We start from the raw sequence: 19,684 nt of genomic DNA, 5'->3' as shown, positions 1-19,684 counted from the left end.
CACAAATGCCCTTGCCTTTATATACAGGAAAACTGGTTATGATGTTGTAAACTACATTGATGACTTTGCAGGAGCTGAATCACCTGATAGAGCTACTCATGCCTTTGAGACATTGACTAATGTTATTGAATCACATGGTTTCCCTCTCGCAGGACATAAATCAGTCCCGCCAACGACATCTTTGGTTTTCCTCGGAAGGCAGTTTGATACAGTTACCATGACAATCTCTGTCCCAGAAGACAAATTAGTGGAAGTAACATTTCTCCTAAAGGACTTCAGTACACGTAAGAAATGTACACGAACACAGTTACAATCGCTGATTGGCAAATTGGCATTCATAGCAGAATGTGTCCGATCAGCTAGACTCTTTATTGCACGTATGTTGACATTACTACGAACTGTAAGGAGAAGGTACCATAGGATTTATCTTAACCAGGAATTCCGTAAAGATATAACGTGGTGGTTGCAGTTCATGAAGACCTACAACGGCGTTACCATGATCCCTGATAGCAGCTGGCAAAATACAGGAACTCTCACCACAGATGCTTGTTTTAACAGGATGCGGTGGATGGTTACAAATTGGTTCGTCAGAGGCAGAGTATTTTCACAGTACCTTTCCAGCTGACTGGGAGAACCGTAACATTGCAGCCCTGGAGATGCTCACAATTGTAGTCGCCTTACACATATGGGGAGAGAAGCTTAATGGGTCAAGACTTATGGTCCACTGTGACAACACAGCGTCAGTAGCCGTCTTGAACACTGGTCGTGGGAAAGACCCTACCTTGCTTTCTATAGCAAGAAATATTTGGTTCAGATGTGCATTACACAACATACAGATTAAGGCTGTTCATTTGTCTGGCAAGAACAATGAAATTGCTGACCACCTTTCTCGTTGGCATCTAGGCATCCTACACAGCACCAGATTTGGGCAGCTAACTGAACACTTAAAAGTCAGTGAATGCAGTGTTCATGCAGACTACTTTGAATTAAACAATCAAATATAATATGTTTTACAGGTCAAAGCTCCAAATGGGAACAACTGGAAAGAGAAATGAAAGTGGTACAGAAAGCTGCCTTCCGACCAGGTACATACAAAAACCTGAAAACTCAGCTGGATACTTACCTTCGTTTTTGCCACTGGATGGATGTGCAACCATTCCCAACTTCAAGTTCAATACTTAGCCGTTTTGCATGTTTCCTTTCCCGGACTTTTAAAAGTACTAACTCTGTCCGTAATTATGTTTCGGGTGTTTGTACATGGTCAAAATTACTAGGATTTAGTTGTGATAGCGTTTACGATATCGAGCTCCGCTTAACTTTGCAGGGACTAAACAAATCCATGAACACTCTTCCACACCCTCGTTTACCCATAATGTCTTGTCACTTATTGCAATTATTTGAGAGACTCGACAAGGACTGTTTACAAGACATTGTAATTTGGACCTGTATTATCATAGCCTTTTTCTCCTTTCTGCGTAAGTCTAATCTAGTTCCACCATCAATAATGAAATTCACAGCCCTAGAGCACTTAAGTAGGCATAGTGTAACTTTCACCAAGAAGGGGATGCTTATCACAACCACATGGTCCAAGGCTCGCCAGTGTCATGACTATAAACATGTCATACCCATTGGCTTTCAGTCCCACTCACAGCTTTGCCCAGTCAAAGCCTACTGTAATATGATTACACGTATACCAGCACCCAGTAATTTACCAGCATTTGTTTACTATCATCATGGGCGTTTGATCCCATTGACACAGTCAGTCCTAGCTCGCAGACTCCGTTTACTGCTTATTGACATTGGCCTAGATCCAAAGGACTACTCATTTCATAGTCTTCGGAGAGGTGGTGCTACCACAGCAGCCATGGCAGGAGTGTCAGACTCGCTCATTCGTCTTCAAGGAGATTGGCGTTCATCTGTTTATAGAGATTACATTGCTATTCCTCCAACAGAACGCTTTTCTATTTCTGATGCTATTGGGCGCTTTTTGCATGAATAGTGAGACCGATTAATAGTAAATTTTCAACCAACCAACGATGATTCAATTTATAGAGAGTTTGCCTAGCGCTCAGCAATATTGAGTAGTAGAGTTACCATAATAGAACCCAACTTACAGTTGGATATAAAAAAAAAAAAAAAAAAAAAAAAAATTGTAGTTACTTGTTCCTAGTACTGACACGTTGCATAAGCTGTTACGCTTGGCTGACTTTTTGCTGTTATTTTAGATGATTCACTTTACATCCATTACTTATACTGCATATTATGTGTTTGGTGGCCTTGCCTTGGTAGGGGTGCTTTCTTTGTTGAACAGTTTGTATTTCATTAAAGCACCTCCATTTATTTGCCAAACACGTCTGTTAGTGTATTTATTTAAAAACAGCAATTGTACTAAATTTATACATTTTGGAGAAATTTGCTTAATTGTTGGTTAGAGTAGTCACTGTAAGTATAAGACAGCCTCAGGGTTTCAGAACATTTCATTGTGGAAGATGCTCTCTTGTCTTGTGGAAATGTGTGGCGCCCTCATCAGTCCATAACAGTGTTATTCCCACAATGCATTGTGGTTTAGTTTTGAATTCGTCAGACATTTTGGATTTGCAATTTCACCCACCCATTTCCCACCCTTTTTTTTTTCATTGTAAAGTAACATGTTTTTAAACTGTACATGTTCCACCCTGCTTTTACCCCATTTTTGTAAGGGGTAGGGGTGCTTTCTTTGTTGAACAGTTTGTATTTCATTAAAGCACCTCCATTTATTTGCCAAACACGTCTGTTAGTGTATTTATTTAAAAACAGCAATTATAGTACAATTAAGTAGACAAGTTACCAGATCAAAAAATACGAAAGTCTGGAAGCAGTCAAAGCTCACTCTCAAAGCAGGAGCCATCAACAAACAGGCGTCAATGTGCTACAGTCACACGTTTGGTGAAACGATAATCAAATCACGTCAGTGTCTCTGTTATGCATCTTTTTGGAATGAAGTTCAAAACAGGGTTACAGCATGCTACCCATTCGCCAAGTCGCCAAGTGCGAATAGAATAGAAACTCGAGTTGGCTACAAAACAATGGATTTTACGAAACTGTTGGCGACAAGTTTCCACTGATTCATGATCAGCGTCGTTATCTGGTCGTTTTAGGAGTAACATCGACCATTTAAAAGCGGGCACTTAATGTTCACACTTTACCGTTTACGTCATAATTTCATGTGATTTCATGAATCCGTATTGATCAACAATGCTACATTAACATAATGTGACATCGGCTTCATTCAGAAATTGTACTTTGCGCCGTACAACCAACACATTATGACACGCCAGAAATGGTTACATTGCTACTTTAAATAGTACCATTTTCTTTATATACTTGCCGAAAAGAGCGCCGCACAGACCTACCTAGCTGCAAGTGCAAAGTCCCGTTGGGGGGCGCTGTTTCTACTGCAACGAGTATGCAGGGTGGTTAGTACAGCTCTACAGTCTCCTCCAAGTATTCACCCAGAAACAGCAGAAATTAATGATTTTGAAGGACACAAGTGCTGGTATTAGTGGTTGGACAACTCAGAGATTTATTTTAACTATGGCGCCACAGAAGGGAGCGAAAAAGAAAGGTGAGAAAGGGAAAGATATTAGTCCGATGGCGAGGTACATTCAAGATGTCCGCCCTGGTGCCGAGAGTGATTGCGCAACACCAATGGAAAGTGATTACACGTGTGCAGCCGAAGCGGACAAGGAAAAGATTGAAGATAGTGACCTGAAGCAATTTATTGGCACTCATATGAGTGCTTTGGTGACAAAGATTGATAATCTGGAAAAGAAACTGGATGATGTTTCCGCCGGTCAACAGGTAATAATAGGAAGAGTGGAGGCAGTCGAAAAAGAACAGGAAAATATCGTAAAGTGCGTGGAACTCAACACGACAGACATCCGGGATCTCCATACAGCAGAGACGACATTGAAAGAAAAAGTGAAACATCTTGAAACTACCGTCGCCGTTCTAATCAAAGAAGTAGAGGGGGTGAAAACCGAAAACATTAGTCTGCAGAGATACAGTAGACAATACAATTTGAGATTCGGTGGTATTGCAGAGGTGGAACAAGAGAACTGTTGCCAGAAAATCACGGACATTCTTGACGAGAAATTTGGAATGCAGCAGGTGCAGATTGAAAACGCACACCGGGTGGGTAGGAAAGGTCAAGCTCGAGCTCCCCGTCATGTGCTCGTGAAATTCTTACTCCGACCTCAACGTAATGACATTCTGCGTAGAGCCAAAGCGGTTTTAGCTGACAGCGATATTTTTGTGGTTGAGGACCTCTGTCCTGAAGATTATAAAGTGAAGCAGTCCTTCAAAAAAGTGATGGACGACGCGTTCAAAGCAGGCGATAAACCCCGTTTCAGAAATGGGAAACTTTTCATCAACGGACGTCAGTATTTCCAGCCGCAACGTATGTTTTGACTCATACTTCTGCTGAACAAACTATATTGAACTTTCACGAATTATTTACAAACTCTTTGACTTTTTGTTTACTTGCTGGTACAGTCGGAGACGTACCACTGAGTACAGGATAGCTTATAAAATTTAAAAGGTAATGTGTTTGAACTCAATGGTTAAATGTTTTATTTGCTGAAAAAATTGTTTCTGGGTGAGGCTAGGCAGGTCAGGCAGCTCTCCCCCCACACCCCTAGTAGAGATGAACATTATAGACTGCTATTTGTATGCATGTAGTATGCTTTTTCTAACGATAGCGAAAGGGGTGTCTCTGTCTGTGTATTTGTTGTGCATTTTTTGGAGTGCCCGTTTTTGTTTTTTTGTGTTTTGTCTTTGTGTTATTTGTATTTGGGTTTCACAGAGCAGTATAAGCAGTGTTGTTATTCTGAATGGAACATGGAATTTTCCTTTTTAACATTTAATGTCAGAGGGCTCAGAGATTTTAAGAAAAGGAAGAAAGTTTCAAATTGGTTGAAGTCAAAACAGATAGATGTAGTGATGCTCCAAGAAACACACAGTATAGAAAATGATGACAAATATTGGTCATCACAGTTTAAAGGTCAATGTTTTTTTGCACATGGAACTACTTTTAGTAGAGGTGTGATGGTTGTTATCAATAATGCATCTCTGAAAATCACTGATGTAATTAAGGATGATTTTGGTAGGTTTATATTGATTGTAATAGAAATGGAGGACTCTCCTTGTATCATTCTAAACACCTATGCACCAAATAGAGAGGTGGAACATATGGTCTTTCTGAGGGAAATCAAACAATTACTGGTCGACCATTTTCCAGATCCGGATAGTGTAATTATTTGGGGTGGAGATTTAAATTTTACAATGGATATTGTTTTGGACAGGGATGGGGGGAACCCGAAACCATGGAGGATGTCAATAGAGTTTTTTGGGGAAATTTTAGATGAATTTGGGCTTATAGATATCTGGCGTCAAAGGAATCCAAATCTGAAGCAGTTTACTTGGCGTAGACGTCAACCAAACATTCAACAGAGTCGCCTAGATTATTTCATAATTTCACATGAGATTCAGAATTTTGTAGAAAATATAGAAATTATTCCTGGTGTTAGTTCAGACCATTCTGCTGTAATTCTACATTTAAAGTATTCAGAACAAAAACATGGACCAGCATATTGGAAATTTAACTCAAGCCTGGTAAATGATGGAAATTATTGTGAAACACTCCGTGAAAATATAGTTCTCTGGCTGAATAGCTTGACCGAGAGTCAAAACAAATGTTTCAGATGGGATTACATTAAGTATAAGATTAGAGAATTTACAATTCGCTTTAGTAAAAATAAAGCTAAAGTGAGAAAACAAAAGGTAATTGACCTTGAAAATCAAGTCAAAACAGCAGAACAGGTTTGTTCTACCAACCCTTCCGATACAGCCTTTCTGACCCTTGAAAAATTTAAGCAGGATCTAGAAGATTATCATGACTATCTCACAGAGGGATCAATTGTTCGTTCTCGAGCATTATGGTATGAAAAAGGGGAAAAAAGCAATAAGTATTTTCTTGGGCTTGAAAAATCAAACAAAAGGAAATCAAGTATAAAGAAATTGAAGAGAAGGGACACTGAAATTTTAAGTGATCCAGGGGAAATTTCAGCAGAAATAAGGAAATTTTATTCAAATTTGTACTCGCAAAACATTATTGATGTAGGAAATGTTGGAGAATTCCTGGAAAATCTGAATAATCCAGTTTTACCACATGATTTGCAAAGTTTGTGTGAAGGGAAAATTGGAGTGGGTGAAGCTTTCAATGTTTTATGCTCTATGAAGGAGAACAAGAGTCCAGGAAATGATGGTCTCACAGTAGAGTTTTACAAGGCATTCTGGCCTATTATTGGCAATGTAGTTGTTGAGTCTTTAAATTTTGGATATGAGCAAGGCGAGTTCTCCACATCACAAAAACAAGGGATTATTACATTGATAGAAAAACCTGATAGAGATCGGCTACTTCTGAAAAACTGGAGACCGATATCCCTTATGAATGTTGATATGAAGATAGCTTCTAAGTGTCTTGCCAAACGTATAGATAAGGTTTTGCCAGACTTGATAGGCCCATCACAAGCTGCCTTTGTTAAAGGTCGTAACATTAGTGATTATGTGCGACTAATTGATGAAGTTTATGCACATACATTAGAATATGATATTCCTGCTATGCTTTTGGCAATAGACTTTGAGAAAGCCTTTGATACAGTCAATTGGGAGTTTCTTTTCAAGGTTCTTTGTAAATTTAATTTTGGTAACTCCTTTCAAAACTGGATTAAGGCACTGTACAATAACATAGAAAGTTGTGTTATGAATAATGGCTACAGCACAGGATATTTTAAATTACAAAGGGGTGTTAGACAAGGTGATCCCCTGTCTCCATTATTGTTTATTCTAGTACTTGAAACCCTACTGTTGTCTATAAGGACAAATAGAGATATCAGTGGTATTACAATCTCAGGTATTGAAATTAAGGACTCTGCATTTGCAGACGACATGACATGTTTTTTGACCAGTATTAACTCAGTTAATGTTCTTTTTAATTTGCTGAAGAAATTTGCTCTTAGCTCAGGGTTAAATGTCAATGTTGATAAGACTGAGGCTGTATGGATTGGAAAGTGGAGGTTTAGACAGGATAATATGTTCGGGGTAAAATGGCCCACATCTCCTATTAAGATTGTAGGAATATATTTTTCATATAATAGACAAGATGCAATAAAGAAAAATGTCTCTAAAGCTATGGATAATATGAAGAAAATTTTGAACTCTTGGAAAAGCAGAAACCTCACCTTACTGGGTAAGATTCAAATTATCAAAACCTTAGCGATTTCACAGTTTTCATATCTTATACAGTCCATTGAAATTTCTAAAGATATCATCCAGGAGATTCACCGAATTATCTACAGTTTTCTGTGGAAGGGTAGAGACAAAGTGGCAAGAAGAACTATGATAGGAGACGTGGGCCATGGAGGGCTAAAAATGCCCGACTTATCAATTATGAAGGATGTAAATAGGGTTTTTATAGTGAAAAAATTATTGGACCCTACAGCCCAAAGACTTTGGAAATATTTTGTTGATAGTAAGCTACAAAAAATAGGTGGTAACATAGTGTTTAGATGTAATTTTGATACAAAATATTTACCTGTTAATTTTACTGACTTCATGACAGATTGCTTTGATACATGGAGTAAATTTACGAAAGAGCAGCAAGACAGTAGAGATCAGTTAATTTGGAATAATAAGCATATTCTGATTGGAGGACATTCATTTTATTATGAGGATTTTAGTAAAATTGGTATAAACAGTGTATCTGATTTGTTTTTGGATGATAAACCAATTCCATGGGAGAGAGTTTCTAATGATAGGTTATCACTGATACAAAAGCTCAGATGGTTTGGTATCATTTCATCTATCCCAGCATTTCTAAAAGAAAGTAAAACTAGACACTTAGACAATGTATACCTCACCATTGAAGACTCACTTCAGACTCTGGACAATGTATCCAAGGAAAAAATTAAATTTGAGCTCCTACGAAGGAAATTTATACCTCCTAGTAGCCAGATGAAATTGGAAACTCAACTTGGTATTGGAAATCTTCCTTGGGACAGACTCTATGGTTTGATTACAAGTATGACAATAGAGTGTAAAAGTAGGGAATTTCAGTTTAAGCTGTTGCATAACATCTTGTATACAAATGGTCAACTTCATAAGTTTAATCCAGAAAAATATCCATCCCCTTTGTGTACTTTTTGTAAAACTGCTATAGAAACTCATGAACATCTCTTCTTCCAGTGTAGTTACTCAGAAGCCCTCTGGAATGATGTCTTAGTTTTTTTGAAAAAACCACTGAAATTACAGCACGATCCAAGTAAACTGTGTAAAATATTATCAGATCCAGAAGAATCTATTATAGTGAATTTTATATGTCTCATTGTTAGAAGACATATTTACTATTGTAAATTCCTGGAAAAAATACCACGTTTCGAAAGTTTTCTTCCGTATTTGAAGAGTATATACCATTGTGAGTATTGGATAGCTGTACAAAAAAAGAAATTAACCACACATTTGAAAAAGTGGTCTGGTTTGTGCGATCTATTCAAGACCTTGTAACATGCCTTTTTGTTTTTTTAGTAATGTACTGCTCTGTGGGACCCAGATCAAAAAATGGAAATAAAGAAAAAGATTCTTAAATACAAAAAAAAAAGTCCCGTTGTAACCTTCTCAATAAGAATCAATTAAAAATCTTCACACCATTTTGCTAGAGCAATACATGTCTACGTAAAATGTCATGTGCGAGGGAGATATGAAACATTCTCATATCGTGCTCTGAAAGAAGTTCTTTCATGCGTAAAATAGGTAACGTTATTATAGTTTTTAGCAGTTAAAATTTGAACATTAAGTTGAATATATGGCGTTAGTTGAAACTAAATGTATGAAAAGTTTCCACAACTGATATTCCGAAGCCTAACACACAAATATCATGGGTAACGTACGTAGCACCCTAAGATTAAGATAACAATAATGAATATTTAAATGAAAAAGGCTCCAACCTCTTTCAGTCGAAATCGTTACCCAGTTACTGGGTCAGTTTTAATTGTAGTTTGCGTTCTCCGGAAAATTGTCTCATTATTTTATTTCCACGTTTAGTGCACAATAAAAGTATATATCTTATTTCATTTCATCTCATCTTATCTTATCCTATACGAGACTCTATTATTCAAGAATCGCTACCAGCACTACCACACTTTCCGTTTGCAAGGTTAAAGATGACATTGCAGGTTGTCAAGACTACGTTTTGGGATTATACAGTGACTGGTCGCACTGCCAGGATTACCTCCAGTTCTTACGAGTAGAATAACAGGATGTTGGGTTCGAATGCTATATGTAACTTTGTTCTAGGGTCAAATATGCATCAAGAGTACACGTTAGATCAAATATTATCATCGCCGGTGTTGGCGTTACGAAGCACGTACAACAAGATGTGTATAATTTCGGGATTTTTTTTTAGACATAATGAGGTCATATGTTGGCAATATGTAAATGTATATTTTATTACAAGGTGATCTCTGAAGAAAGCTTTTGATTTAATTAAATATCATGTTTTTTGTTACACTGTAATGAAAACACACTCAACAAAATGCAAATATGTTGTGACTGGTATATGTAAATTTCTTCGAACATCAACTATATACTATATAGTGTAAATGTTGGTACAAAAGCACCATAGAGTTTATGCCTTGGGTCAAGATAGATCTTGGAATCAGACTTTCTCTTGTCATGCGTTGATTGACAGATGCCCTTCAGAATGTGACGCTGTTACAGTTTTAGCAGTTCAAACTGGGATATCTAGTTTAATGATTGGCGTTAGTTGACATATAATCTATAAACAGTTTCATTTTGCCATAAACCTTTTGTATTACAAGATCTGATGTTCCAAAACAAATACACGAATGTCATGCACTGGGTAACGTAGCACCTTATTAAAGGGTACATCAAAATTTAAGATCGGCCAGTATTGTAGTAAAAGGATAGACTGCATAGAGACGATGTATGCTGTATAACTGGAACATAGACTTTATTTATCAAAGCCCTGAGTTCGTCACTCCAAAGCCAGAACCAGGAGAGATGTTCATCGCGGCAGCTACCTGAGTAGCTAAAACATGCGACGCTCAGGCTATGGGCGTTACATTAGGTCACGCATAGGAGATAAGCTTCCTAAGATAGCAAATTACGTCATGCATAATTATGAGCATCATAGAAATAAAACACAGAACACTAAACTTTAACTTGAATGACATCTCCAGACATACGATATTAATGTACATATTTTCTTGACACCCATGTCAGCCATCGCTATAAAAGATATCATTTCTCTAACTAGGTGTTTGGCGACATGTATGAACAGTGTCATGTCTGAACCGAAACACATGTAGTAATTACAAATTCATGACATTTGTTTTCTCTTCCAAGGCTTATCCCAAGCCGTAAAAAATAAAAAATAAAAAAATAATAATACGACGGATAACAGAACACAACCTTCCGATAATTGTAATTTTCCACAATTTTATGTCTCATGATAATTTAGATTCAGGTTTTGAGCAAAGTTCTGATGTGTAACGCGAAGTCGTAGAGACCTCTTAGTTGTCCTGAATTCATACTTACATTTCGCGAATAGTATTCCTATAGAGGTTAAAAAGATCATTGTATTGTCAATTAATCATTAATCACAGGTCAGCTGGAAGAACAATGATTCGATCAAATAGTTTAGCTTATTTTTTAATATTATTTGCATTGAATTAAGGCGGGCAAAAACAATCTTTAGTTTCTTAATTTAATGTGTTGACGATTTTATCGTCAAATCATTTGAGCATTGTATAATTTAGGTTACTAAGAATTTAAAGTTGGAATAAAGTATGGAATCACTTTAGAAGAGAACACGCAGGAGAGAACTACGCATAGACATGGAGCTTAGAAAATTTGATTTGCTCAGTGGCTACTTCTAAAACGTTTCTAAGTTGACCATGAACATTGTATGTAGTCTGATTTATTCCCCTAACGTTAGAGGATCTCGGTCCCTGACTTAAAAATGGAAAGAGTTTGTGGACAAAATGATAAATTATGTACCGGTACCTGGAGAATTAACGTTAACAAAGGCTGACGTGAGCAAGTAAATTTTTACAGATGTTAGTAATAACTAATATAGTAAACAATAGTAGTCATCGATTTTAGACTTGGCTTTGTAGACTTACGTTTTGTTTTTGTTATAGCTTAATCTGGCTTTATTTACACCTTCACCTGGCCAATGTAAATGACAAATTACATACTACAGTTTGAAAGTACCACAGTATACTGCGCTGTTAAAAGGATGACCATGCATGTTATTTAATGAAATTAGCCACACAGTTGGATAAAATTTAAACCACCAACAACTGGCAATTATATTTTGATTTATTATAATTATTTACTATAAATTGAGATGCTGATATTTTTTTTTCAAAAGTCATCTTTTACTTATATCCCTTTGAAAGAATATATACATTGTGTAAACGTAGCTCACAAAACATTAGCAAACTCTTTCAACATTTTGTTCTTATTATAATATAAAATATTTCTTCTCTTATTATTTGTTCAATATCTCTTCTTTCCAAAATTCTCGCTTTATAGACGGCCAAAGTCGCCACCATCAAGATTAAATTAAATACATCAAAAGTCTTACAATATATTCTGTATCCATACACAATGTGCTTCCACAGTAGACTTATGTTCTTAGTATAGAATACAATGTAGAAAGGGTGACCACGGCATACGTGCAGAGTGGTTGCGTATGCTACCAGGTCAACTATAAATATACTTAATTTCTCCATGCTTCATTATACTAGACTCTATTATTAAAGGCGAACTGCCAGCACATTTTCTCTGTGTAAGGTTTAAGATCATATTGCAGGCTATCAAGATTACGTCTTTAGATATACAGTGAGCTATCGTACTTCCAGGGTTATCAGTTCATACGGGTATATGATGACAGTTTGTTCGAGGATCATATATATAGTGTACACGTTGCAAGCAGTATTACAAAAATGTATCATGTTGACATGGCAATGTAAGTTAGTCATTTTCTTCAGTTCTACAGATATGATGATATCACATGTTGGCAATTTATAGAAATGTGCATTTTGTTATAATGTGACCCTTGAAGAAATAACTTGATGAATGCAACAAATAGTATTTTTGTTACACTAGTGTGTGTGTAATGAAAAACATTATATGTAAACAAATATGTAATGTAAATTTGGTCATGCATCAACTATATATACATATATGTATTATTTCAAAGCAAATTATCATGTAGTTCACCAGGAAAGAGTGGACATGAATATTGGCCTTAATACAAAGTGAGTGCAAGCAAGCGCGAGTGTGTGTATCTGTGTATGCTAGACTAATTGTGAAATGTCGAGTACCACGTGAGAAAGTTTAATTTGACCAGGTGTTAAGACACTAACAAATTGACAATTTCATAATTGAAGTCATTGAGAGAGAAATGTTGTATGAGTTGCCAAGAATTCACCCTGAGAAATATTATTTTCAACATTTCTTATGACTCACCAATCAACCTACAATGTCAATCAGTGAGTGAGTGACCTCTCCAAGGTCATTACCACGCCGTTAACGTTACGCTATATTTAAATAGTCATATTATACACGAACGAACATTCTGATTAGAGATATACCTTAAATATACATTTAGTTAAATAGCATTTCGTTTATTTAACGTTAGGGCGCCTTCAGTAATTACAAGGTGGGTATCAAGCCCGGTCTGTGACATAAAATGTGACCCTCCCTTAGTCCGTTGTGCTAAAAAGTGACCCTCTCTCAACTTCCTTTCTTTAAAATATGACCCTCCCCTTATTTCCATTGCCTAAAATATGGCCTTCCCCTGAGAACTGATTTGTACTACTTGAAGTGCCCCCCCCCCCCCATTCTTATGATTACTGAAGGTTTCCGTCGTTTATAAAATTGCCTTTATAACTTACATGTTCCTGTAAACATCTAAGAGTTCATATTAAATATTACATACGACTTAATTGTACGTACCACACAATAACATCTACAATCGACGGATCATACCGCCACCTAGTGGTCAGCCATAAACTATGGAATTTGTTATTCTGATGAGGGTGGTCGACCAATCAAGACAACATTATGCTTAATTAAAACACCTTTTAACTGTTTGTGTGTTATAACCTTTGTGAATCATTGGATCTACCAAGCGGGTGAACTTTCGTAGTCAAATGCTCATAGCATGACCCTTCTAGTTCTATCGTACCGGAACTGTGCACGGTTTCCTAATTTGCGCATGTGCAGACAGGTTATCCTTGTTTTCAACATGTGGACGTTTAAAACCATACAATGTTTTATGCCGGGTTTGATTTTGACCCTTCGAAACACCGGTGGAACATGAACAGTTTCGGCAAGTGGAACAGCTGCTACAACAGCAGTTTAGTGCACACACAGCATAGTGTGATGTGTTTCAGTACGATGTGATTATGGTAATACCCGTCGACAGTCTGCATCAAGGTCATTCGAGGTCACCGTTCATTGTACTTCTACTTTGAGAGGTACATTCTGCATACATGGGTTAATGTTATCGCCTGTAGAATTGTCAAAACATTGTTCTAAAATATATGAACTTTCAGCTCTGAACTTTAGCTATAAAGGACCAAATGGCCGATTCCAAACGAATAAGGACAGTCACAGACGAGTGTAAACCTCCAGATGGTGGATTCGGCTGGGTTGTTGCGCTTGGCAGTTTCATCGTATTCGTTGTGATTGGTGGACAGGCTTATTCATTTGGTGTTTTGTATGTCGAGTTCCTCGATGCGTTTGGTGCGTCTAAAGCCAGTACAGGTAGGTCACGTGAAGAGTTTGGTAAATGTCGTAAAACAAGCAGGGCCGTTAGCATCATCCGTTAATTTAAGGGTGCCAAGTTGCGGCTCAATAGAACGCATTTTGATTTTTTTTCACGTTGTTCAAATGAAATTTCAGCATCACAGAATACTCAATATGGCAAGCACGAATCGACGGTGGCTAGTATTTGCTGATTAATCCTGAGGCCCTGTTTAAATAACGTCGTACGTATTTTAACAAACAATCTACTCAATCAATGGAACTTGAAAGGGGGCACGCCATCACAAAGTAGGTCACATAGTCATTTAGCTAGCCTGAACGTATTTGATATATGATGACTCCATAATCAGAGTTACAGCCTGCCATCACTTGCAAGTTGCAACGCCTTGTCGAATTTACAGCTAAAATGATCTTGGTTTGGGGCATTACTCATGCAACATGACATTTATTACACACCCTCCGACAATTTCTAAGGCAAAATAAACAATTACATATGTGACATGCACAGTGGGGATGTAGAAGTCGTCAAGTTGAAATGTCGATTATCAGTTAGAAAATAAACAATTGCAACCATTAAAATAATCAAGTCCATCTCAATTTTTTTCTTTAGAGGCCTGTTTTTACTGCACTGAGAAAGAATAGCAATGTTGAATGTGATTGGGCAATCATGGATCATGCTGTGTTTATTGTGTTGTTGTTAGTCTAGAGTCGAAATATGCCTATCTTTGTATTCAGACAAGTAAGAAGTTTGTTACTTGTCTGTGCTTTGTGTCAAAAACGTAATGTCCCATGACTTAATAAACACCAAACCTACATCATTTTGGCTGTAATGTCCCAGGACTTAATAAACACCAAGCCTACACCAGCTGTAATTGTGGAGCTCCCTGATATGCAGATATGAAACTGGTCACTCAGTCTTCGTTAGTAAACTTGCATTATCCATACGTGAAAACCTACTTTTCTGTGTTGAACGTCATCTCACGCTTTCTATATACGTGATTAAAGCAAATATTATTATTGGAATAGCTCCTAATTTTATTCAGCATTAAATATTACAATACGTAAAATTGTAATTGCTGTCATCATGACTAATATACAGTGTGTATTCATATTAAACATATACATTTTGTATTGCTTGTTGTTACACAGCATGGATAGGTGCTCTATACTTTAGCCCTGGGATTGTAAGTTTTCCACTGTCCATGGCATTAATCAACAAATATGGATATCGTACAGTGGCCATGATTGGTGGAATTCTCTCCTCGATTGGCTTATTTGCCACCTCGTTCGCGACCAGTATTGGTCAGATTTATTTCATTTACGGAATTTTTACTGGTAAGTATTTTCCATATTAGTAAACAGGTATGACGATTTTGAAGTCTATGAATTGTTCAGAAAATTAAAAATGGACTTTTTTGGTTTGTCATTCTTTACAATTCATCACTTCAGACAGTCAGTATGGGAGCTTTGTTAATACTTCAAACTGTACTTTAATATATATGTGTCTGTGTGTGTGTGTATGTATATGTCTGTGTGTGTGTGTCTGTCTGTCTGTCTGCGTGTATGTCTATCTGATTGTCTGTCTCTGCGTACCTGCGTATGTTTGTGCGTGTATGTGTCTGTCTGTCTGTATGTATATGTATGTATGTATGTATGTATGTATGTATGTATGTATGTATGTATGTCTGTCTGTGTGTATCTGTATGTATGTGTCTGTCTGTGTCCGTCTGTGTGTGTGTGTGTGTGTGTGTGTGTTTACTTTTATATAAATGCAGTACACAATCACAGATTGAAGTTCAGGTCCTTTCTTTGTACTTTCCTCGTCTTTGCTACAAGCCTCATCAGTGTTTTCAAAATATAATTATCTGATTCTAAGTAAACGAATTTTAGTTGATTAGTACTTTTTATGATTGTATACACAGATAGTCAGATACAGTACAGTGCATTTGTTTTTCAGATATGACAAAACTGTTGTGTTTATTCACTTAGGATTATGGCACTGGTTTCTTCTACTACCAGCATTAGCAATTATACGACGCTACTTCACCAACAGACTTCCGTTGGCTTTAGGTTTTGCCTTATCAGGGACCGGAGCTGGACAGTTTGTAGTGTCATTTACAGCTCAAGTGCTTGTAGACGAGTATGGTTGGCGGGGAACACTTCTCATCCTTTCGGCGCTGAACCTTAACATATGTGTAGCCGGTGCCCTTTACAGACCGATTGAAGTGTACCATTGCATAAAACAGAAGAAAAATAAAAGTATGAACACACAGGTGTATGAGAAGGGAATCAGTACTTCAAATAATGAAGACATTGAAAATGTACCTGAAAACGGAAGGTATTCCCCGCAACTAGACAGCGAAGTAGAACTAAATCCAACATATATGTCACTGTTCGATCAGCGTGAATCAAACCTACAGGCTGAGGTTATAGACAATGTGAAGGAGAGAGCGAAAGGTAGTGAAGCTCCCGGGTGTTTCGCCAATTGTAAAACGAACTTAAAAGGTGCCTTTGACTGGTCATTATTCACGAACATGGCCTTTGTTCTGATCATTGTATCTGGATTTGGAACCCAGGCAGGAAACTATGCAGCAATTTCTCACATTGTAAGTTGATAACCCATTCCCAATATGACTATCTGTGTAATACGTAATAATCCAGACACTCTATTAATACGATGCGTTCTATTGCTACTTACACAGGTGAAACGAGGGCGAGACTATGGCATACCAAGCTTACGTAGTTCTTCGTTACCTGCGCTAATGGGAATGACTCAATTCCTGGGACGGATATTCTGGGGAATACTTGGTGGAGTTTCAAAGAAATTGAAACCTGCCATGCTGTATGGTGTTAGCATAGCAGTAGCAGGAACTGCAAGTATTATTAGCATACACACTTCAACATATACAGGTAAACATTAAATTTAATCATTGACACGATAGCCTGTTTGTATTACAAACTGAACTTGCCCAGGTGCAAATTGCAAAGGATTGTGGGATTATTTGGTAATACGCAATCTCGGGTGTTTAGAAAGATTGTCCATCGGGTGTTTAGAAAGATTATTCTTCTGCGTTCGTATTGATAACCACGACCAGATTATTTGTGGTTGCAAACAAGGTTTAACCACCGATTCATTCATTGTACGACAAAACTATATTTCCGATGATGCAGCATTCAGTATGTCTGGCTAACGACTTCTTCTCCTGCCAAAGAATATCCTCATCAATTAATGTTGTTATTAAAAGTTAAAACATCACTAGAAAAACTTTATACCATTCTAAGAATATTTTGGTCGCTAGTGTGGTACCCCATATATGTTGGAGAGATATTAAACTCCAACATATATGAGTAATTGGGTTTGTTTCTTTACAAATTATGTTTTACTCTACTTGTAAATGTTTTACAGGTCAACTTGTCTTTGTTATTCTACTTGGTGTATCCATGGCCTGTTTTATACCAGTATTCCCAGTGGTCCTACATCAGTTACTTGATACTAGTAAAGTTGACCATGCTATGATGTTTTATTTACAAGCACAATCAATAGGTGCTACGCTTGCTTCACCCGTTGCAGGTAGGTTTGATGTTAATACAATGTAAAGGGCAGTGCGTGCTGTCGATTGTGCTTGTGTATGAGTCTGTCTGTATGTATGTATGTATGTATGTATGTATGTATGTATGTATGTATGTATGTATGTATGTGTGTGTGTATGTATGTATGTATGTATGTATGTATGTATGTATGTATGTATGTATGTATGTGTGTGTGTATGTATGTATGTATGTATGTATGTATGTATGTATGTATGTATGTAACCTTGTCATTCACTTGATCTACCAAAGTGATGACTATTTTCTATCATTCTAATAACAGGATGGATGCGGGACATTGAGGGGGATTACGATGGTGCTTACTACCTTATCGGTATGCTGTACATCGTGTCAGCAATCTGTGCTTTTCTTGCTCCAGTAGCAGATAAATACATTGTCAATAGGAAAAAAGAGAGAAGCGAAGAGAAATGTTCCAACGATACGAAAGATGAAACAGAAGGAAATAGTCAATGAAGTTTCCTGGAGAAATGGAAAATGACAGTAAACGTTATTGCTCGAATTGTTGTGTAAGGATCACAAGAAGACGATATGACTACAGAACATTTTTATATAAAAAGTAGCATAATGTTATTTTCATTCATTCATTCATTCATCCATCCATTCATTCATTCAATTGATTGATTGATTGATTGATTAATTAATTGATTAAACAAACAAACAAACAAAGGCCGTAGTAACAAATTAATCAGACACATTTATTTTCCCAGTTTATGTTTTACTTGTCATGATCAAGTTAACATTTTGAAATCCTAACGATATGTGAGATCTTGTTTTTTTTAAACTTGAAAATCATTTAGTAAATTCAACAAATTTATCAAAACACAGGTTGAATCAACATACACAAGGAACATTGAGGGAGTTTGAAAAGGCAAAAATTCTGAATCACCTGAAAATGGTTTACATTATTTCACAGGTTTATTTAAAGAACCGCATTGCAATGGCCAGAATATATTTTTTACAAAAACAGTGACAATTACTCAAGCAACACATGTCTAAACTAAGGAATGTAACCGTCAGAAAAGTCAATGAGTTCTGACACGTCATGTCATTCAGAGGTATAGTGTTAGAAGACATGTTTACACTTATAGATGTATGCGATAATGTATTTAATGGCGTACGCATAAATAACAAAAACATGGCCTTATACGATAGCTACCCTGTCATGGTAAGCTAAATATTACAAATGCCTAACGTCACACTTGTCTCAGCTGATCTGTAAAATCAAGTTGCTATTAATCATAGAGTTGTAGCAAACAAGTTCAAAGTGTGATGCATTCTGTTGGATGTCTATGGTAAACATGTTTATCAGCCATGTACTTGTACGTGCTAATGCCAGCTTCAGTAATGACCTTTATTAGAACAAGATGTTAAATAAGGTTTCAGTGACCACGTGTATATCAGATGACCACATCTAGAGTTATATAAAAATATGCAAACAAATATAACCGCCTCATAACCTAATTGTGTATGTATGTATGTATGTATGTATGTATGTATGTATGTATGTATGTATGTATGTATGTATGGTTGTATGTATGTATGTCTGTATGTATGTATGTATGTATGTATGTATGTATGTATGTATGTATGGTTGTATGTATGTATGTATGTATGTATGTATGGTTGTATGTATGGTTGTATGTATGGTTGCATGTATGGCTGTTTGTGTGTGCGTGCGTGCATGCATGCATGCATGCGTATGTGTGTTAGTATACATGTGTGTGTGCTAAACTAATTGTGAAATAGCGAACACCACGTGAGAAAGTTTGACCAGGTAAAATACAGTAACAAATTGACAATGCCATAATTGTATGACGTGGTCATTAAGAGAGAAATGTTTTAAGTGTTGCAAGGAACTCACCCTAAGAAATATGGTTTCCTATGTTTCCCATAGCTCAATCAACCTACAATGTGTGCGTGGCCTCTCCAAGGTCATTACCAAGCCATTAACGTTACGTTGTATTTAAATAATCATACACGAGATCGAACATTTTGATATTAAACATACTATAGATATTTAGTTCAATAGCTTCTCGTGTAGTTAACGTTAAAGAGCCTTCAATAATTACAGGAGGGGGTTTCCAGGCCAGGTCTGTGACATAAAATGTGACCCTCCTCCTAAGCAGTTGTGCTAAAAAAGTGATCCTCTCAATTACCTTACTCTAAAATATAACCCACC

At 36.8% G+C, this 19,684-nt stretch overlaps 2 protein-coding genes across 2 annotated transcripts; both read left to right on the top strand.

Annotated features, from left to right (window-relative positions):
* Positions 1–13,534: 13,534 nt before the first annotated feature.
* Positions 13,535–16,137, top strand: LOC144436850 (monocarboxylate transporter 13-like). The gene is made up of 4 exons (XM_078125711.1): positions 13,535–13,896; positions 15,046–15,231; positions 15,886–16,041; positions 16,112–16,137. Exons 1-4 carry the CDS (start codon positions 13,713–13,715, stop codon positions 16,135–16,137), a joined length of 552 nt encoding a protein of 183 aa, XP_077981837.1. The 5' UTR covers positions 13,535–13,712.
* Positions 16,128–18,099, top strand: LOC144436741 (monocarboxylate transporter 3-like). Its single transcript, XM_078125595.1, has 4 exons — positions 16,128–16,502; positions 16,599–16,806; positions 17,303–17,467; positions 17,768–18,099. The coding sequence occupies exons 1-4, from the start codon at positions 16,158–16,160 to the stop codon at positions 17,956–17,958; spliced, it is 909 nt and encodes a 302-aa protein (XP_077981721.1). The 5' UTR covers positions 16,128–16,157; the 3' UTR covers positions 17,959–18,099.
* The last annotated feature ends 1,585 nt before the right edge of the window (positions 18,100–19,684 follow it).

The sequence above is a fragment of the Glandiceps talaboti genome, chromosome 6, assembly GCF_964340395.1.
Source record: "Glandiceps talaboti chromosome 6, keGlaTala1.1, whole genome shotgun sequence".
Taxonomy (NCBI): domain Eukaryota; kingdom Metazoa; phylum Hemichordata; class Enteropneusta; family Spengelidae; genus Glandiceps; species Glandiceps talaboti.
This window is presented reverse-complemented; position numbering and strand designations above follow the sequence as displayed.

What these genes read in the sequence shown, in the direction of transcription:
- LOC144436850 (XM_078125711.1), top strand. Translation starts at nt 13,713, where the DNA reads ATGGCCGATTCCAAACGAATAAGGACAGTCACAGACGAGTGTAAACCT. An exon ending in TGCGTCTAAAGCCAGTACAG is followed by an intron (nt 13,897 to 15,045) that starts GTAGGTCACGTG and finishes GTTGTTACACAG; the next exon opens with CATGGATAGGTGCTCTATAC. An exon ending in CATTTACGGAATTTTTACTG is followed by an intron (nt 15,232 to 15,885) that starts GTAAGTATTTTC and finishes TTATTCACTTAG; the next exon opens with GATTATGGCACTGGTTTCTT.
- LOC144436741 (XM_078125595.1), top strand. Translation starts at nt 16,158, where the DNA reads ATGAACACACAGGTGTATGAGAAGGGAATCAGTACTTCAAATAATGAA. An exon ending in ATGCAGCAATTTCTCACATT is followed by an intron (nt 16,503 to 16,598) that starts GTAAGTTGATAA and finishes CTACTTACACAG; the next exon opens with GTGAAACGAGGGCGAGACTA. An exon ending in GCTTGCTTCACCCGTTGCAG is followed by an intron (nt 17,468 to 17,767) that starts GTAGGTTTGATG and finishes TTCTAATAACAG; the next exon opens with GATGGATGCGGGACATTGAG.